Genomic DNA, 21,656 nt, shown 5'->3' with positions numbered 1-21,656 from the left:
CTTTTGGTTGACCTTTTCTCCTCAGATGCTTGTAAAAGACACGCACTGTTCTAACATGATGTTGTTAATGTATATCTCAAAATAACTGTATTTTTAAATACTTTTGTTGATGTCTCTGTGTCTTGGTTTGACTGCACAGAGAGACTAAAGAACCGATGTTGAATAAAGATATTCTGATATGTTTAATTAACCGCTTTTGGTTTGTTCTTGCATCAGCTCAGTTTAAATGCAACTCGGCAGCACAATGAGATGCAACACATGGAGCCATTTTCTTTATTTAAGCAAGCATTTACAAGATAAACTCAAGCCAACGTCACAGTATATGGTACTTTTTAAAAGTGCTGGTTAGATATTACTGAGTCTCAAATACATGTTTTATCGCACATGTCGCACGACGCTGCCGCGTGGTGTAACTTAAGGCACTCGACTGATGGAGAGGGCGCCTCGTCTCCAGCCTGAGCACAAGCTGCACTACAATACACAAGTTACTGACATGTTGACGTGACACGACATTAAACACACATCACTTGGCACGTTTGTAAGTCGTCAAGACAACAAGTATGAGATTGAACCCACGGCTGGTGTTGTGAATTAATAATGCAGTGTGTGTGTGGTGTGTGACTTTGGTCATATCAGATTCCCATCTGATTGACAACTTTCATAAAGTCAAAGTAACAGACTGGAATGTGTGTGTGTGTGTTTGTGTGTGATGTATGAAGGCGCTCTCTCCATCAGCAACACAGCATCCTTTGGAAGCAGCATCACTATCAAACACTCCGACACAGTTATATTTTAGTCTTTTTAAAGCCCACAAAATGGTAAAAGGTGTCATCATATAAATAATTATCGAGCATTATGGACCTCGCTCCGTTCCCCCAGTTATAGGTGAGTATAATGCAGCATTGTAAGGCTTTAGGTGTCATAGTATCTCTTCATACCGTTCCATTTTAAGACCACAGGTAGTGTTAAAACTCCAAATGCTTTGGAGAAAAAAAAACAACAAAACACAACAAAACAGAAAATAAGGACCCAGATCTGCTCCCTCTGCTGGAGTGTATTACATCATCATGGGGATGAAACACTGAGTCCAGCCTCGGTCAGTACGAACAGAAGGTGTTAGTGTTGGCGGCGTATCGGCGACCAGTCCCTGCTGTCTCAGTGTGGCTGAAACGTCTTGGCCAAGTCCTCCAGCAGAGACACTAACTTCTGCTCCTCCAGGGCAGAGCTGTGGGTCCAGGCCAGCGGCAGGTGGGTGGACACCATCTTCCGGTCTGGGCAAGAACACACAGGTTTAACATCCAGGTGTATCTGTTGGCTGCTGTTCAGTGCATAACCCTGTGTTTATGTAATATTGATATCAACACGGTGTCCAAAGGTCAGCTTTTCTATGGCCCGTGTTTCAAAAGCAATAGAGATCAGACACAATGTTTCTATAGATATGATGATGAAGACTGTTTAGACCGTTAGAATACCACATCAAATGCAATTTAATACCTGTGTCACAGCCACACTGGCCAAAGTATAAGAGTATAACAGAAAACCAAGTAGGGAAGATGCAGCCTCGAACTATGTAACACAATAGCTGTTTTCTGGTATGTAACAGTAATTTCTCTGGTCATTCATTTAACAAGCACAGTGTCCGTTCATTATCTAATGATGTGAGGGGGTTTCAGATCCAGTCTTAGTCCTCCTGAATTTTACGATTGATAAGCAGCAATAAACATTCCAGCCCTTGAGGCTAATGTTAAACATCATACTGCTGTTGAAAACCTAAAGCTGCTGTAAAGTGTTGTCATTGTTTTAGCCAGTTTCCAGTCTGTTCTGCTGTCAGCAATCCCCTCCCTCCTCTGCACGTCACCACACCACACAACTTGTTTCAGTTTTTTGATGCAGCAGTTTTTTGGGGGGATTCCAGAAATGTTCTTTTCTCTTTTACATCAAGAGCAGGGGTTAGTGACCAAACACTTGGAACGCAGGAAAAATAACGCTTAAAGGAGCTTTCACAAATTAAAAATGATTTGTACATTTCACTTTGTATCAAAATCAGCACTTACGAAACTTTTGTGGTTTCTTGTGCGTATCAAGATTCAATTGTTATCTGGATTTGTACAACATTGGATCCCAGGACTTGTACAAAAAGTGTTGTCACGGTGGTAACAAATGTTGACAGCTGCTACAGTTTTGGCACCGTGTTGACAGGAGGAGGAGAAGAAGTATGGTATTTGTGGAGACACCTCAGGTATAAAGCAACATATTTCAGTGTCGTCTGTCACTCAAACATGTCCTCTCCCTGTCACTGTCACTTCATATTGGCATTACATAAATGCACTGACGAAAGCGAGGTGGACCAACCTGCCTGCGATTCAGACTGGATCACATGGATCGCATCACACAACAGGATGAATGCAGTATGTTTCTGTCTCTGCTGAAGTAAGATTTTCACATGAGACTATAGCCTCCCTATACAAGGCCACTGAGGTCTTTGTGTGTGTGTATGTGCCTACTAAAGTGCATTTGTGGGTGTGTGTTCGCTCATAGAGGCACTGTACTCCTCGGCAGTATCTGGCACCAAAAGCAACCCGCTCCAGCTGCAATGGACACAGGCCAAACCGTCACACAAACAAAAACACACACACACACCATGCCGACCCACAACTGACAAACGCATAATTCAGCCCGAGGTCTTCCTTTTTGTTTAGTAGACTTGGGGCACCAAAATTAATTTTTTTGTCTGGTTTTGCTAAACTTTCTTAATAGACAAATCCCGAAAAAGGTGAGCAGGTAGATGACACTGGCAAAGATGGAATTCATTTTGCGACATACCCTGGTAGAAACGTCCGCTGGGGTTTGTGATTGCGGCCTCAGAGACAGCCAGCCAGACCACAGTGTCGGCCCCCTGCTCCGGAGTCCTCAGACTCTCCTTCATTGAGCTATGGAAGTCGGGCATGGCATTAGCCACCGCTGTGGCACACCGACACAGAGGATGACAGAGAGAGATGGGTGGGGACAAACTACAGTGAGTATTAGGGAGAGACCATCGTTTTTATTTGACAGAGAATGAACTTTGTCCTCACTGTTAATTCTCAGTGCTGTGCGTGTGTACCTGGAGTGTCAACCCAGCCAGGGTGCATGACGGAGAAGTGGATGTTTGTGTGAGTCTTGGCCAGCTGCTCTGTCATCACCACCTGCTGCCTCTGAAACACAAACACACACACACACACACGAATCTATCTGTGCAATGATGGTATCTGCAAGGAGGTAAAACACATGAAATAGACAAGGGGCTCAGATTTGAGATTTCCAGGCTCGGTGTCATGTAATGAATCACAGTTACCTACGATATCATGTGAAACAGGATTTATTTGACGTCGGCTGTTGAAGGATGTTACTCTGAGAGATGTTTCTGGACCAAAACAACGCCTTTGCCAACATTTGTCTTCTTACCATCACTTACACCATTAAATTGGGGTTCAGTGTAGTGCCACAGTCGCCAGATAATCAAAAAACACCCTCTCATTCATATCAAAGGTAAGCAAAATATTTCAGGATCTGATCAATGAATCATCTCTATGAATAACAACGGGCCGATATCAGCTGCGATATGCAAACAGCAACAGTCTCATCACACTATTCTAGGTCATTTTTTAACAATACACTTGACATGAAAATATATTTTTGGCAAACTCAGAGCACTTAAGGACAGAAAAGCCTGACAGTGTCAGGTGACTTCTTACTTTGTGCTGGGCGTAGACCATGGTGCCATCATAGCGGCCCCTCTCAGACTGCAGGTTTCCTGTCCGGAGCTTCTGCACCAACATCCCCCCTGATGACACTGTGATCTGAACATGGGCGAATGGAGACATTCGTGAGGGGCAAAAGAGGGGGTTAGGTGTGATATGGGCATGATACACGTATATGTAAAGTAGTATACTCAAATGTGTTGTTGATAACATTCAGCCCCTAAATGTGCCATTCCCTCTCCTTCCACTGCATTTATGCCACAACACTGTTGTTCCAGTCATCTGCCCCGTCAAGTGGTTGCCAGTTTGTTGCACAAGCCTCCTTTGCTCGAGCTAGCTAGCAAAGGCTAATGTTGCTGACACTAGCTAGCTAACCTTGTTGCTAATGCTAGCAGTTGGTTAGTCCGACAGTTGAGTTTTGTGAGTCAACAGTGTAATGCTTGTAGTATCATCAGTGATCAAGAGCCTTCATAGTTGCAAGTTTGTAGGAAAAAATAAATACTTGCAGTATGCTCCCAGCATACTGTACTGCCCTAATATTGCTAACGCTAACATTAGCAACCCTACCATTAGCTCATCGTTACTAAGACACCTGATTGCAGATAATACTCAGAGACCTTTAAGAAATATTTTAAAAACTATGGTAAAGTATGATACACAGCAATACATTTATCGACCACAGTGTAAGAATACAATAGGTAAAACTGACTGTATGAGACGATGCATTACATATGTAAGTTGCTAAAATGCTGCTAACATTTGATGCCTCTTTTACCATAAATTATCAGGTTAATTAACGCTGACAGGAGTCAGTGAATACTTTTAAGACTTCAGGAACATTTTACAAATATTGCTATGTCTTTAATGCAGGACTTTTACATGTAATGGGGTATTTTTGGGGGTTTGTTCTGCAGCCTGTGGCCCTGTGTCATTAGGCAAAAATCCCTAATTTCTGAGGACATGTCTCATTTGTGTGACGAGCAACAAACCAGTAAATAGCCACGGCCCAAACCCATTAAATTCCCATTAAAATGATGATTACATCGACCAGCTCAGCAAAATCTAAAGTCCACGAGGTGTTCCTAAAAGTTCTGAAGACACCGGGAGTCTCTAACTACCGTGAGATAAGATGGACAGATAGTGGGAGATCGTGACAATGTGAGACAAACATAGCTTGTGTGTCTCAGACTCACCACTCTGGGATCTGCACTCTTCTCCAGCAAGGGAATCAGACTCTTAGTGAGAATGTAAACCCCTAGTGGATGATAAAAAACACTTTTCATAACCAACCCCCATGTTTCCTTCCCATTAATGTTTTCCTCAAACCGCAACCAGACATTTGACTCACCAAGGACGTTGGTAGCAAAGCTTTTCTCAAGCCCCTCAGCATTCACATCCCTCTGACTCATTATGGCGCCGGCGTTATTAATCTGCACAACACATGAGAGTCACTTTCTGACTTATATTGATCCAAAACACTTTTAAAAATATAAGAGAAGTGAATTGGTACACAGACACCTAAAGATGACAGTGTTGGCTTATATTTCAAAATATGAAAATCAGTAACTCACCAGCACATTGAGAGTCTTGTACTTTCTCTTGAAAGCCTCAGCAAACTCCCAGACCTTCTTGGTCTCAGACAGGTCCAGGATGTGGACATAGACCTCCTGTGATGACATTTAGAGTAATGAACGATCTCTCGTCGGGGGAATCAGTCGGACCCGTATTTTTTTTAAAGAAGTGAGTCACACTGTACTTTATTTCCTGTCTCCTTGACGATATCAGCCCTCGCCTCCTCGGCCTTGTCTTTGTTCCTGCACACCATGTGGACCGTTCCGCCTGTGACAAACATGACATGGAGCGGACATCAGTCTTTAGCAGCCGATGAACACACACAGACATAAGGTGAAAAGTAGTGTTTTGGATTTCTTGTCATGTGCATGCACTTTGTATGAGCTGCAGTTTGTAATGACTTCTAAAACGTGTTTGTGTTAAAAGTGCATAGGATACCCAAATTTGTCAGGGCATGTTTGTCACATTGAATTTGACCAAGTCAAAATCTCATTGTGTAATGATATTTTATTTAAATACCAATCGTCATCCCGACAATATTGTTGAAATACAAATACGAAGGTATTTGGTCACAAATAGGGTGATGTTTGATTTTGCTGTCCTGTCCTAGTATTGACGTTGTGCAACAATCATATATACCTTTATTGTATTGACATAAATATCACGATATAACCTAAAAACACAGGCACATTATTTTAATGCCATATTGCCCAATCCTAGTTGATGGTTTGTGTGATCCAAAATAGAAGAGTGCTGCAATTACAATTCCACATGTATGAGCTGAAAAACAGGCAGTGGGACTGGTACCTCTCTTGGCGATGGCCATGGCGGTGGCTTTCCCGATGCCACTGTTGGCTCCCGTTATCATGAAGACACGTCCAGCCATGGACACCTCCAGGTCCTTCTCCACAAACCTCTTGGAGGCTGACAGGTAGGCATTCCTGCAGGACATCAAGTCAGCGAAGTCAGGATAAGACTTTATATCATGGGCCTGAAGGGGTCAACATTAGAATCAGTGAATCAGTTAATGTCTGTTAATGTGTACAGTATGTGTGTGTGTGTGTGTGTGTGTGTGCGTGTGTGTGTGTGTGTGTGTGTGTGTTCAGGTCAGAGAAGGTCAGTGTTCGAGGTCAGCCTGGTCACTGTACATCTCTTCACAGCTTTACTGTACGATACAATGAAGACGAGAGTGTGCCTGGCATCATCTCTGATGAGAAGGGGTTCAGGGTCAGACTACCGGCGATGACAACAGGATCGGTGTGTGTGTGTGTGTGTGTTAGAGCTTGTGCGGCACCAAGGACTTCAATTCCCCCCATTGTCCTGGAGGCCATTGTTGAGGGCGGCTGAACGGGGGGAGGATAAAGGGGACAAGGAGGGGGTAATTCTGAGGCTAAATGCCTGCTCTGTTCGATGGTGTCATGCAGAGAGCTATTAGTGCAGGGTCAGAGCGGGTTGCCCGGCAGCTCTCTGGGAGAAAATATAACACAGAACAAAGGGGAGAAGGGAAACAATCACAAAACACCTCTTCAGACAGCTTGGCGGGCTGTATACTGATGAGGAAAGGCAACTTCGGGCTGCAGGAGATCAGATAGGACCGATAATACGTGTAGAGCCTTGTTGTGGTTGAACAACTGACTTATGGTCTCACACGGCTCCAGCTGAGTCGCTGTAAACTTTGATCAATTCATAAATCAGTGATATTCCCAGCAGTGCCACAGCTCCATTCTGTTCAATGATGCAGTGGAAATCAAAGGTTCTGTTAACTAAAACCTCAAGTCAGTGATCATCAACCACCAGCAGAAGCAGACATCAGCTGAATGAAGTTACAAGTCCTTGAATAACCTGTGACCTAACCCAGCCCTATGGAAACTATGCATTCGCAAGTAACACTTATTTTCATTAAACATCGATCTGGTGATTCATTTAGAGATGGATGCATCGATCATTTGGTCTGTTAAATGTCAGATAATAGAAAACTAATGCCAATAACAATTTCCCAGCACAATCTCAATGACAAGGCCTGAGAGCTCTGGTTTCCTTGTTTCTATACATTCTATCCCACTCTGTGAACGAGGCTAGTGGAGTCTTTTATAGAGACAAATTTAACTACTGTAGTCTTACACTTTGGTAGATACATTTATTACTGTGTATCATACTTAATCATAGTTTTTCCATGTAAAATCATTGTTTTAAAATATTACTCAGGCTCATGGATTGAGATTAAATTAATCAAATCTTAATATAATAATATTCTTAGTTTGTCCACTGAGAACAAGATGACATCTAGTCTAGCACACCAAACCTTTACAAGCTTTAATGCACACATTTCCAATGAAAGACAGTCTCAGGGGTTTTATTTCATAGTGCTGCGTTGAATTCAAGCCTTTTCTATCTGTGAGATGCCTAAACAATGTAATATCACAGCCGGTGGAAAGTAGGAAGAATTAGTTAATTTCAAAATATCATAACGGATAACGGATTAATATCACATCTGGACTTGTTCATAGACGCGTGTGTAATAAATATGAACACTTTCACATACAAAAGTTTTAAGGAAAATAAAATAATCCCTCTTGAGAAAAGACAAAATAGTTTCAAAGCCATCTTTAGCAAGATCTGTGACAGGTGAAGGATGAGGAGCACACAGCAAACTGTGTGTGAGAGAACAAGAAATGTGGCTGCAAAAAAGTTAAAACAAGTGGAGACAGGATTTTTAAAAATGAAAGCATTGTGATTAATTTCATTATTGTCACAATTCTGCAACAGCTATTTGCATGAATAAATGTTGCCAAGTATCCTGAGGACAAATCTCAAGCCCAAACAGTGAAAAATAACATGGAATCACAAAAATGATGACATTTAGCTTTAAGGGTCAAACTTAAAAATAAAATCATTACTTAAACAGTATTTGGAGAACAGCTACAGGATTATGCATGGCCATGTGAATTTAATAGACACTTTAACATGAACATGAAGTGGGAGAAGTTCTGGATTCTGGTCGAGTTGGAATGAGCCCATAGTGACATTTTAATGTCAAAGTGCCCTGTGATGTTTTAAGAGTTACAAATGCAATGAAATCGCCAGGCAGAAAAATGACATTCAGTTTAATAGTTTAGGCGATTTTATGAGCAATAACGCCACTAAAAAGTGCAAAAAAAAAACAACCCAAAAAACACGTGTGTGTGCTGATCTGAAGAAGCGGACTGTACTCTGTGGCTGTGCGCCCAGGACGCAGCAGGAGGTCACAGACTGACTCCAGCTGCTCAGACATCATCCCATCAGCTGCGTGTGGAGAGATCAAGTCATCTTACCTGGTGAACTCGGTCACTCCCTTCAGGAACCAGGCGGAGTTGCGGTACAGAGACATGGCGGTGCTCTGGAAGCCTCTCGCTGCTCTCAGCTCTCTCCTCCTCTTTTACCCTGGACCCGGACCACGTGTGGCCCCACCGAATTAACATCGGTGGGGCGACGGCTCCAGCGGCCACCCAGCGGCACCCGGGGGGGGGGGGGGGGCGAGGATGGACGCGCCATTCCCACTGCGCGCGCACTTTGACAGGAGTCCACTCTGGCTGTTTAAGGGGACATCTCCCGTGGAAGTTACATGGCTCCTCTCCTTCAAGTCAGTGCTACAAAAGGGGTGCAGATACAGATAACAGCACAGAAAATCTACATAACCTAAATAAAATAGCTGACGGCTCAAGCTCCTACACTCAATCAAATCTGGGCAGCTTTGTGAAGAGGGAGCTCAGCTGGCTGCAGTTTGAAATAACTTCACAAGTGGAAATATGTATCAAAATTGAATAGAACGAAAATATGTACAAGAACAGGGACACATTTAAAGGATGTGAAAGAAATAGAAAAAAAAAGTCAATGGCATATGTATTATTATCCCATTATTTTAATATAGGAAGTTCTATAGTCATAATTATTATTTCAAAATTATGACACAACTAGCTCTATCTAATGGCCCATGAATACGTGTCCGCCTCCTCCTCCCCGCACAGCACCGCACTGTACCGTCTCACCTGTCCGTGCTGCGCGCTGCTCTGCCCGGCCGCCACCGGACAGCCAATCCGCGCTTCCCCAGAGCGCGGCGGGGCGCGGCTCTGACCGGAGAAGGTGTGAGCGCGCTGATTTCTGGGAAGATCCACCAATGTCGCCGCATCTGAGAACACGCGAGATGCAGTCAGGTGCGACTGTGGCACTGTGAGTTCTGTGAGTGTGAACCTGGAGGATCTGAACTTGGGTGACCTCTTCCGGAACCGCTGAGACAAAATGGTGAGTGTCTGAGTTTTTTTTTTTCTTTCTGTATCCCTGCACCTGCTGGCAATAAAAGGTGCCACGGTGCAATAAACGCCAAAGTCAGTTACTGTGTCTCCTTAAACTACTTCTTCTTTTGTTGCACTGTAGTACTTCCTTGATCAAAGGTAGTTTTTTTTTAAAATACTGCAAGTGGCGTTATTCTACTCAAGCTCCTGGTATTTCGCGTTTGTCACCCGGCGCTAGGAAATAAAAAGCTTGAAAAACGTTGGACAGTTGTCATAAGGTAACAACCACGTCACGTCTGACAGGCAAATGAATGCAAATCTCCAAACGTTGCTTTCATTTGCATACGTTTAAATGTGATCCGAAGACTATTATTAAACGATAATAACGAAGGTGTTATCACACAAAAGCAGTCATACAGCATTTATGTTGTTGACATGCTTCATATTTGTCCAGCCACCACACAGGTGTGTTAAAGTTGCACCTTCCTCACTCCACATGTTTGCTTTATCAGAGGCAGTGCTTTGTACAGCTGGACCTCTGGGTCAAAGAGCTCTTATTAATTGCCCTTGCACAACACACACATTGTATTTACTGTGTCATTGCACTGGTGGTGATGCAGATGTGTTAGTTTTCCCAGGTGATCTTCATTCATGTTTCCTAGTTGTGAAACCTAATTGCAGCGAGGTGGTTGTCTGTGGGTGTGGGCAGCTCTGGCTCACCACAGTAGAAGGTGGAGGCTCGGGTGTGTGTGTGTGTGTGTGTTTGTTTGCTTTGCTGAAAGGCTGCACATCGATCACATGTCAGTCATGTCTTTAACCCTCGCAACCCTCCTGTTCGGCCATGGAACACCCAGATCTGCGGTTATCCATTACACTGCAAGACAAAAAAAAAAGTCCTTGGATTCTCAGAAGTCAGTGCTTCCTGCTCTGTTCTCCCACTCTCTGCCCTCTCCAGATGCACTTTCTGTTGCTGTTCAGCCGGCAGGGGAAGCTGCGGCTGCAGAAATGGTTCGTACCAATAACAGAGCGGGAGAAGAAGAAGGTGATCCGGGACATGATGATGTTGGTGTTGGCCCGTCAGCCACGCTCCTGCAACTTCCTCCAGTGGAGGGACCTCAAGATTGTTTACAAGAGGTGCTGGCCAGAGACGCAGCTGCTTTGGATTTATGTTGTATATACAAGATATTTTTCAGTTTCATGGCAGATACAGGCTTGTCTGTTGAGCAAAGTCGACCTTTGACTCTGCTCACGATTAATGCTTAACGTGTGCCCTCTTTCAAAATACCCGCTGATAACAGACACACCCATTATCAACAATGAGTTAACAAGACCCTGACAGACAGGGACAGTTAAACTCACAGGGACTGACCTAGATCACTGATGGGACCGCTGCAGCGATGGTGCAACACTGTGCTTATCCTCATCTCATCGCCTTCATAATCTTGTAATTAAAGTAGAGTTACTGGAAGTGGACAGAATAAGAGGAACACCTCACAGGATAATGTGATAATAAATATAAAGCGTAAAGTCAGGGCACCTTGACTTTGGAACGAGCTGCCGGAGGAGATCAGGCAGGCGAGAACTGTTTCTTCTTTTAAAGACACGTTCTCTTAGAATTTCTTTTTCCTGAATTGCTGACTTTTTAAATTAGTTTTTGATATAATTCTCAGCATTTTTCAATATGTTATTATTATTATTATTATTATTATTATTATTATTATTATTATTATTATTATTATTATTATTATTATTATATACTAAAGTTAAACATGATGTATAGCTGTGACATCACAAACTCACAGAAGTCCTGACGGCATGTTTAAAGGCATATTGTCTGAACACAGGCTGTTCTCATTTCTGAGTGGACTGAGCGTTTTGAGACGTTCACAGTTTTATATAGCACCTATAATTGCCGTGAAGCGACATGGAAATCTCACTTGCGCCAATGTGGGACCTTTAAAAACGTGCTTGATTATATTGAAACCTCTACAATATATGCTTGTTCTTTAGCAACACTTACACTTTCAACACAAGTTTAATCCAAAAACCTCCATACAGGCAGTCGTTGATTGTTCCTTGTTTCATCTGAACATTGTGGCAACTATGGCTGTAACAATCGAGCTTTGTCCTCTCCCACTGCAGGTATGCCAGTCTGTATTTTTGTACTGGTCTGGACGACCGGGATAACGAGCTGCTGAGCCTTGAAGTGCTGCACAGATATGTCGAGTTGTTGGATAAATACTTTGGCAACGTGAGTAGAGCCTGAACTCCTGGCTCAAGCAGAATTTCCTTGCTGTTCTGGGAGGCTGTTTAAATGTCCTCTTGGTTGTGGGTTAACGCTGCGCCCCCTCATTGGGTGCTTTCAGTTATTCTAGAGGTTACAGGACAAATTCAGTAACACTAAAAATCTACATGGGTTTTTTCACCCACTGGATATTCTTAGCCCAGAGGCAATTTAGCGTAATAAAGCCTTTCGTGGCTCCGGAGGAAGCTGCATGTAATCTGATGAATTGCCTTCAGTGGTGTCACTCAGTCACTAAGTGGCACTGTGCCTGATATAAGCACCAGGTTTTGAAAAGCAGTCCACTGTTGCGCTGCTATATTGTTGGACTCATGGACACGTTAAAAACATGTAATCAAAATACAGCAGAAACAGAGATTTCACCTTTTATATGCCACACATTCATCTTCCTTTTCAAAACATGGTGCCTACATTACCCACAATGCCACTGAGTGACATCACTATACGAAATGTGTCAGATTACATTCAGCCTCCTCTGCAGTACTAGTAGTACTCCTCCAGAGGAACTGTAAATGCACTTTAATGTGCAAAATTGGTGGAGTTACCCTTTAATATGCTGCTATGACAGCCTCCACCTCTGAGAAAGCTTTTCCACAAGATTTAGGCTGCAGGGATTTGTTCACACTCAGACAAAAGAACATCAGTGAGGTCTGATACAGATGCTCAAGTGTGAGTCAGAGTGGGAGTTCCAGATCATTGCAAAAGGCGATGGGAAATGGCAAAGAGCACTGTTCACCCACACGAGCTGCAACGATGACTTCTAGATGGAGCCGGTTTTGCGGACCAAACTGTTGCCTCTTAAGACAGAAGCACGCTTTGTCTGAATTATAATTTAATGCCGCTGTGGCTTTAAGATTTCCCTTGACAAGGCACTGTAGAAAGGAACAGTACAGAAAACAGTGAGGTTCAGTTTTATCAGTATGTATTACACTAATGAGCTCAGCAGCTTAACTGTTCCTCTTGACTCTGTTCACATGCATTTCACTGTTTACTTTTAAAACTTTTTTTTTTTCAAAGTCAGTTTGACTCCCCCTGGTGTCCATAATGTGCCTCTGCTCCATAATCACTTGAGGTCCAGCCAGCTTGGTTTGATTTTAAAAACAAGGCCACGCCTTCAAATTTACAAAAACTCAAATAATGAAACTGAAAATGGTGGCTGTAGATAGACAAGGGAGAGGCGTAGAAAAAAGAGGCTGTTTATCAGTAACTTCAACACTTTCTCTGTTTTTATGTTCTTTAATCACCTTGCTGTTTCTATATTCTTTATGTTCAGTAAGGGCCTGGTCATCTTCTCCCCTGGGTGACATCACTTCCATACCATTCATCAGTTAAGTGTAATATATATCTTGTCCAATGACCGATCTATTGCTCTGTTTCAGGTATGTGAGCTGGACATCATCTTCAACTTCGAGAAGGCTTACTTCATCCTGGACGAATTCCTGATGGGAGGAGAAGTTCAAGAAACGTCCAAAGTAGCCGTGGGAGTATCTATTGAGGAGGCTGACACGCTCCAAGAGGTACTTCAGGGCACTGTTCAGCAGACGTGGGCTTTCCTTATTACTCATGTGGAATGTGTTTTTTTTTCTAATTCTCTGCTCTGATCACAGACGATGGAGGAATACATGAGTAAACCCGCCTACTGAGCCGAGAGAAGACGAGGGTGTTTCACATTTCAAGACTTGGAGCAAAAAGGTTTATCACTCCGCAACATTTCTATTTCGTGAGTAATAATGACTCACTTGGCTTAATGCTGCGGTGATACAGAAGCAAAGACCTGGGGATTCTTTCTCGTCTCTTGGCACCTTTTAAGAATTGTAATTGTTCTTTTGTTTGAATCCGTCAGTGCCTCAGATTGTTTAATCTCAGGGTTTTGAAAAGTGTGTTGGCCCCAGTTAATCTGAATTACTTTTTTTTCATGTCTGAATATGTTTTTGTAATCTTAACAGTGATTCACAGACAAAGTGTACGTTTATACTGATGCACTGTGACGTGAGTAAATGAAGAAACACCACACAGTAAGGAAAAAATATAGTCAATGCTTTATTAACCTCAGGTATGTCACAAATGACCACATTTAAGAAAGAGTTACCAAAAAAAACACAAGTGAATCGAGGGAATCCAACACTGATTTTGGTTGTGTGTGTGTGTCGTGTGTGCGAGGCTGGTGAGTCACATGTACTGGTCGTTAAGTGTCGTGGAGCAACAAACTCATATTTGTAAAAGAGAGCATCAAAATGAATGTCCGAACACTATTTTCTGCTAATAAAGAAGACCTTGTGTATACCTACAGAATAACTAAAGTTGACTGCATGTTTTATTCTTCAAAATACTTTATTTTCCCCCCTCTCCCTCCACCCAAACAATAAATATATATATATATATATTTATATGTATATGTATCTACAGCTTTATTTATATTCCATGGGCGGTTTTGGCATCAGAATCACTTTCTTCAGTTTCTGGGTTCAGGTAGCTCAGCAATTTCATCACGGCCATGTTATCAAAGCCCTGCACCTGTGTGTCACTGCCCCTCCCGTCTGCCTCAGACTGTCTCTTTTCATTCGGGCTTTTCTCGGAGTCCATTTGATCAAAGTAATCCTGTATCGCCTGCTCAAAAGAGCCCGTCGCGCTCTGTCCGGCTTCGTCCCGCTTCTGGCTCGCCTTGTTGTTCCTGCTGTACGCGGGCTTTGGATACCGCGCCAGCATCTGAGCCGCTAAATACGCCGCCAGCTCATCCTCGTCCACGGTGTCGTCGTAGTCGCCCTTTAATGTGCTGGGGAGGCGCCGCTGCGTGGGCGCGGGTTCCCCCGAACGCCTCGGAGGCTGAGCGCGAAGTCGTGACGGCGGGCTTTTGTACTGCTTTCTGGCGGGAGTGCGATCCTCCCCGCCCCCTAACCCGAGGATGTTCAGTATCTCCTCTGTCCTCAGCTCTTCTGCGGTCTTCTGTCGGTCGGGAAAGCGTCTGTTGTAGAAGAGAACTTGAGGGAACTTGTGCGTTTTCTTTGAGGATGTCTGAGAGAGCCTGTTCTCTGCTCGGGCTAATTGGTTGCTCTTTCGTGACTTGTCTCGGTTCGCCATCTCTCCGCTCTTTAGCATGTCCAGCAGGTCTTCAGGCGGGATCTGATATTTCTGCGATATCTGAATGAGCTGGTAGATGGCCCGCGGGTCTATGTTATCTCTGTACTGTGACTGAGCCACTCTCCTCTCAGCCCTCTCCTCCTCCTCCTCCTCCTCCTCCTCCTCTATCTCGCGCTTCTGCTCTTCCTCCTCTGTTTTCTCCAGCACTTTCAGAAGGTAATAGTCCACCAGCTTGGCAACGTCATCTTGATCGCTCGACCTCTTGACTGGGTAGCTTTCCTCATCCTCCTCTTCATCATCCTCCTCGGCTTCTTCGCCGTCGTCATCGAGGTAATCGAGCCCTCGGTCGGCCTCGTGTTTGTTCTCCCTCTCCTCCTCCTCCTCCTCTTCCTCCTCCTGTTCTTGCAGTGGGCCCCAGTCTGCGAGATCCCCGCCTGCACCGTCGAATGCCACGCTCCTTGCGTTGAACACGTCCTCGTCCTCGCCGTCCTCCTCCACATCTTCTTCCTCGTCTTGGCGCTTGGGCGTGATCTTCGCGCTCGTCAGCTTGTCCAGCTCGTCGAACACAGACTGCAGGGTTGCCAGGTTCTGAGGCGTGTACTTCTCCTCCACGTTCTCGTTGGTGCGCTTGAAGGGGCTCTCGTGCTCCGGCCCCTCCTCCTCCTCCTCCTCCTCCTCCCCCTCACCTTCTTCCTCATCCTCAAACATTAGCGGCAGCTTCTTGTGAGGCCTGATGCCGTGTGGCTTCTGCTGCACCCTCGGGTGCGCGCTGTCCCTCACGCCTGCCCCCTCGACACTGGGAGGAAATGGAGCTGGCTTGGAGGCCTTTTCCGTCTGCTGGAGGGTGCTGAGCACAGCCTGGAGCAGCTCCTCACTCTTATCCTCCCTTCCCTCTGCTGCCTCCTCCTCTTCCTCGCCCTCATCTTTACTCTGTACAGGGTTAGAGGCCAGTCTCAGCATGGCACGCAGCTTCTCTGCGTCATCCATGTGGCTGGTGTCGTATCCTGTCGTGAGAGGGGCGTGCTGCTGGGAGTCCGTGCCAGTTCTTTGACGGAGGCTCTCTATGTACTCCAAAGCTTTGAGCATGTCAGCGTTAGGAGCCTGGTGGACATTTCCTCTCTGGGAGTCGGACTCGCTTCCTCGCAGTCTGTGCTCTCTAAGAGAAGCCCCGTGCACCCCGGGGGGACTGAGGAGGAGGAGGATTAAGAGGTTGGCAAAACAGACGCAGAAAGGTTCGCCCGCTGTGAAGGTCTTGGGGAGCGACGGCATGGTGACGCCTGTAGAGGAAAGATAAAGAGGCACATGTCAGTGCTGACCTTTACACATTAAGCTAACAGGTTCGCCACGGTTGCCGCTCTGGCATTTCTTAAATGTCTGTTGCTCTTATCATCACTTTAAATGTCTGGTCAGACCACTGCGACATTTGTATTGATTCAAAGGCAGATCAGATTTAAAATCCGAGCTACGGCTCCCGCTTCAGTGTAAACCAGGTCGAACACCTCCACATATCCTGACAATATTTGGACTGAACTGCCTGACAAAATCCAGTCCAAAAATATCTATCTATCTATCTATCTATCTATCTATCTATCTATCTATCTATCTATCTATCTATCTATCTATCTATCTATCTATCTGTCTATCTGTCTGTCTGTCTGTCTGTCTGTCTGTCTGTCTGTCTATCTTTATAAAACATTGGACTGGATCTTGTTAGGCATATTCATACCCATTTAAGTAACAGTTATTTTATCTAGACCTATTTTAAATGTTGCTACGTTGTTTTTAACTGCGTTTTTAAAATGACATATATGTCGTTCTTACTGTTTTTTTTAATGGAAACTAAATCGAATGCAGAAGCAAGCAGTGGCCAATCTTCATTTTTATGATAATAATTACAACAACAACAATAATAATAATGATGGTGGTGGTGGTGATGTTTGTCTCTCCCCCTGCCTGTTGCTGGTATTTTAGGATCAGCCAGCGGCAGTAACAGCAGCGGCATGCAGCTCTCGTGCAAATCTCATTAGTCGTCAAATTGCTGCTCTCCGCGAGTCACGGCCCCGTTGTCAAGGTAACCCGGTAAGGCTGATGTTCCCACAGAACCTCTCCTTTAACCGCGGAGAACCTCTAAACCCAATTATCTCTGTTTCTCAAGCCCCAAGTCAAACTGACCGGCGCTCTGTTGGAACCGCTTGCCCGCAGGTGTCTGTATTCTGCCGGAGGGTTCACACGAAGCAGCTCTTTATCTAAAGAGAAATATTCGACGCGGATGCGTGCAAAATTAAATGTTAAGTAACCCTAACCCCTTCATGTTTTCTTATCTTGTATTTTATTCTTCTATTTTTGAGGCGAGAACTTTTTCCAAAACACGAGGAAGAAAATAAAAAGACACAACAGAGCAACAAGCGACGATGCAACGACACGCTCTCGTTATTCTTTTGGACTGGACCTTTACTCCCCCTTCATGTTTCCAGCCTCCAATCTGATCCGCCGAACTTTTTTCTGTTTTTTGCTTGGTTTTTTTTTGCTTGTCTGTTTGTTTTAAACACAGAGAAGGACTTCAGACCAACAAAGCGCAAGCTTACTGTGAATAATCTGAGGCGAAGTGAGAACAAAGAAACTGAGGGCAACGCAACGCAACCTCCTCGCCTCACCATCCGCGGCGGTGCAGCAGGTTGGAGCGGAGCCGCCGGTAACAAGAAGCCGCCTCAAGTTCAAACCCCCATCGGCGAATAATTCGCGCGACAGACGGAACACACATGTGAGTGGTGTGGTGTGGTGTGGGTCATGCAGCTCGGTAACAACCTGTCTTACCTGTGTGTCGGTAGTTTCTCCGGAGCCTCCCTCTGCTCGTCTCCGGGTGTGAGTCTGGTTTCAGCACCGCGGACAGCTCCTCCTGCTATTAGAGGGACCACCTGACTCGTGCGTCACAGAGCGAGGAGCGCACGCACGCACGCACGCACGCACGCACGCACGCACACACACACACACACACACACACACACACACACACACACACACACACACACACACACAGTTAATTTGAGTCAGCCAAACAAAACCGCTTCCCTCTCCGAATATGAACTGACGCTGGTTGTGACCCAGCACGTCTCATTGGCTGCATAACGGCTTTTGTCGCAGCTCCCGCTGAAATGAATACATTCATAACGGGGCTATATTTAGGACCATTGACTGACTAAAAGACTACAGACGGACTCTTTCCCGTCTGTGTGCAGTGGACATGAACCCATGACGTTTATTAAGAAGTCCTGAGAGAAGCGGACACAACTCAAAACTCAAACTCATTCATTCACCTTTTAATGCCCCCCTTTTCTCCCCTCAGTTGCCAAGAAAAGAACAAGTGACTGTTTTCATCTTACATCTTACTTTTCCCTTTTGTGCAGTCAGTGAAGGTTGCACAGTGTTGTGTCCCGCTGAGGCGGCGACTGTTGAGCGGCTGTCGTCACTGAACTGCTGTTGTGTCTCTGCTGCGGCACTCAGGGACGGAGACGGTTAAAGACCACCGATGACTCACATACGGACTCCGCCAAAGCCCGAGACGGGCGGGGTGACAGAGGGACTGCAGAGGGGTGTGTGTGTGTGTGTGTGTGTGTGTGTGTGTGTGTGTGTGTGTGTGTGTGTGTGTGTGTGTGTGTGTGAGAGAGAGAGAGAGAGAGAGAGAGAGAGTACTTTGGTCGTCACTGTGATCTCTATTTTTGGCTTCCTGTCAAATTGTGTCTGGCATGGATCAGTGTGTGTGTGTGTGCGTGCGTGTGTTTGTGCGCGCGTACGTGCGCACTTTCATTCATAAATCCCTCTCCGTGTTGTGTTTGATGTGGGCTCAGTCTACCCTCCACTGACCCGCTCCTGTGATATTCACCGGAGCTGTCTTGTTCCCAGCTTTGTCACAGCTGCCGTACAAAGAGCGGGTCCGTGTTCACGCACAGAAACAAAAAGGAAGGTTCTGCAACACGTCCATGCGTCTGAATCCACCCGCCGTGTCACTGGTGACATATGAACAAACAACTGACTCTGAGGGAGGAAATCAGTGGGATTGGTAAAACAGCTGTCAGTGTTGGTGGTTTGGAGGATTTTAGAAGGACAAAGAAAAATCTCATGAAACAGCACAAGAAAAGGCTTCGGACATACTACAGACATACACACACACGAGCATCCTTTCAAACTCATTAAAAGAACTTTAAAGGATCAGTTCTGTCACATCCACTGCTTTTAGATGTGGATGTAAATGAGTCACATTCAGTATTTGTATGGATCTGTTCTGGGTGAGTGCAGTGAGAGTCACTGCCACAATCAAGTCTACCTTTTCTAATATTGTCGTACACAACGATTCAGCCAAAGAAACCAGGATAAAGGAGCTGATTGTAATCTCATGTCTCTCTCAGCCTAATTACATTTTCCCTCATGGCTAACACACACACACACACACACACACACACACACACACACACACACACACACACACACACACACACACACAGTGCCACTTTTGCACTGATAAAGCCCAAGCTGTCTGGCTAATTGCTTGTGGTTGTTTCTGTGGCACGATTACTGGTAAACAGAAACCAATTACAGCTCGGTTCCACCCCCATTTCCACTCGCCTGTCCACGAAAATAAAACATAAGTCTTTCCTCAGGTTGAATGAGAAGTTTCTCGGAGGCAATTAGCAGCTTTCCTCTTTTCACGCTTGCAGCCCGCTGTGACTGTTTGGGGTCACCAGCATTTGATTTCATTTCTCTGGATCTCAGTCCTTTTCAAGACTGGTTTTGAGTCACTCCTGTAAAAAAAAACAAAAACAATGCCCAATTAAGAAACCTCAGAAGTTACAGTAAGATGGAAGATGGGTAACTATTTACCATCACCTCATCATTTTTTTAAAGTATCAGATTTAATTCTTGACTTTGGAAATGTAAGTTTGACAGAATGATACAAACGCAAGGTCCGCTTATTGTCTTTTTGACATTGGATCATATTACATGGTCTTCAGCGGCAAAAAGACTTACAAGAATTAATTTTGAAACCAACAGAGGGGAGGAGTTAATTATAATTATAAGAGTTACTAAGCTTGTATCACAACAGACCCCCTTCCATCGCAGCTCCATCTGCCTTTTGATCCAGCTAAAAGCATTCGATAAAACAAATAAGCCAACCATGAGTTAGGATTGTCATGCTGGAAGATTTTGGTATAGATACTTTTCCAAAGTAAGGTGGACAAAAACCCCAATAACTTTTTTGTGGGCTGTGACAGCACAGAGTTTCATTTTCTGGGGTGATGGGTACGTCCTCTTGTGCAGGTCTGTAACGACATAGTCTTATAGCCCAAAATCTATTCCATCGGTAAATCAGTGCACGGTGCCATCATCGACGAGAGACATGACTCTCAGGATTTTGGCACTAAAGGGTAGATTAGTCTGCCTCTTTTTATTTCAGGATCTATCTCCAACAAAAAGTATTTACAATGAATTAAGCAGCAATCAAAGTCAAAGTGGAAACTTTCCAACCTAGTGGTATTATTGTTGGCAATCTGGGTCATTTTTGTACTCTTAGCAGCCAACAACACAGGACAAACTAAAAGTTTATCACAGGACACCTATTCTACTATTTTCTTTTATTCCCTTTAATTCAGCGTTTTGTATAGGTTCTTGTGCATGTAAAAGATTTGGGAGCTCCTGAACACCCCTCGTCAGTAGTCTCTCCTTTTATTCTGTGACTTTGTGACATCACACTACGTCACCATGTCACACATTTGCATAATTTATGCCCAGCAGCTATAGTTTGGCATGTAAGAATTGGTTCAGCACAGCTGCTCTGTTGATGTTGGTGGTGGTGAGTCAGGCGTGTTTGAGCTGACCAATCAGAGCAGCCAGACTGGGGATTTGTGGGTGTTTATTTTTGCATTAAAAGCAGGTAAACCACATCCAGTACTAACCTAAAATAAAGTTAGGAACCTGAAAATTAGCATGACATGTCAACTTTAATCAATTTCGATTGCCAGGCTTGCCAGCCTCATTGAAGCCCATGTAAATCTGTAACTCTCAGTGCTCTTTACACACAAACACTCACCTCCCCCCGGTCATGGGCATCATCTCGTCTCCCCTCTTTACCTTTTCTTTCTGTGTTTGTCCCCTGGCGACTGCCTGGCTGCTCCCCATTCATTACCGCCCGTCCTGACAACCAATAATTCTGCTCCTTAACTCAGGCTGTCAGAAGCTTGGCAGGCGCAATGTAGAGAGAGCGACGGAGGGAGAGGTTGTGAATGGGTCTACAGGGTTTGACGTCATCCTCTTTTCTCTGGTCGATTTTGTGTGTGTGTGTGTGTGTCTGGGAAGAGGTGTGATGCATCAATTTCTGCTCTTTTGTTGAAATGTGAGATGTGTCACCCGATTGTGGCAGAGTCTCTCCAAAGCAGTTATAGCTCACCAGGGCAGATACACACAATGCTCCCCGCCACATTTGTCACCTTTCCCTGAAATCTAAAAAACACAGAAATCATTCAGTTCCCACAACCTCATGCTTACAGCCCTCACATCTGTCTGTGGGGATTACATATGACTACAGGAGACCCAGTGTGTGCTACTTAGAGAGAGTCGTGGGGGCAAAGGAAGGACACAGTGCCTGACATTTAGAAAATCTTTTTGTAAGACAACCATTATAAGACCACAGGGTGCTTTATCAGA

The 21,656-nt window shown here is 44.6% G+C and overlaps 3 protein-coding genes across 3 annotated transcripts; 1 reads left to right on the top strand and 2 right to left on the bottom strand.

Annotated features, from left to right (window-relative positions):
- Positions 1–259: 259 nt before the first annotated feature.
- LOC119033121 (DHRS-12_like_SDR_c-like domain-containing protein) lies at positions 260–9,468 on the bottom strand. The gene is made up of 11 exons (XM_037122763.1): positions 9,338–9,468; positions 8,624–8,938; positions 6,120–6,253; positions 5,497–5,579; positions 5,312–5,407; positions 5,089–5,170; positions 4,934–4,995; positions 3,735–3,839; positions 3,104–3,194; positions 2,824–2,961; positions 260–1,271 (listed from the first exon to the last, which is right to left on the bottom strand). The coding sequence occupies exons 2-11, from the start codon at positions 8,677–8,679 to the stop codon at positions 1,156–1,158; spliced, it is 963 nt and encodes a 320-aa protein (XP_036978658.1). The 5' UTR covers positions 8,680–8,938; positions 9,338–9,468; the 3' UTR covers positions 260–1,155.
- On the top strand, positions 9,454–14,182 carry ap1s3a (adaptor related protein complex 1 subunit sigma 3a). The gene is made up of 5 exons (XM_037122770.1): positions 9,454–9,590; positions 10,536–10,714; positions 11,723–11,831; positions 13,262–13,399; positions 13,490–14,182. Exons 1-5 carry the CDS (start codon positions 9,588–9,590, stop codon positions 13,523–13,525), a joined length of 465 nt encoding a protein of 154 aa, XP_036978665.1. The 5' UTR covers positions 9,454–9,587; the 3' UTR covers positions 13,526–14,182.
- On the bottom strand, positions 13,811–17,876 carry scg2a (secretogranin II a). The gene is made up of 2 exons (XM_037122735.1): positions 17,775–17,876; positions 13,811–16,237 (listed from the first exon to the last, which is right to left on the bottom strand). Exon 2 carries the CDS (start codon positions 16,227–16,229, stop codon positions 14,295–14,297), a length of 1,935 nt encoding a protein of 644 aa, XP_036978630.1. The 5' UTR covers positions 16,230–16,237; positions 17,775–17,876; the 3' UTR covers positions 13,811–14,294.
- Between the last annotated feature and the right edge of the window lie 3,780 nt (positions 17,877–21,656).

Source organism: Acanthopagrus latus, chromosome 2 (assembly GCF_904848185.1).
Source record: "Acanthopagrus latus isolate v.2019 chromosome 2, fAcaLat1.1, whole genome shotgun sequence".
Taxonomy (NCBI): Eukaryota; Metazoa; Chordata; class Actinopteri; order Spariformes; family Sparidae; genus Acanthopagrus; species Acanthopagrus latus.
Note: the sequence above shows the minus strand (reverse complement) of the source record. Positions and strands in the feature narration are given on the sequence as shown.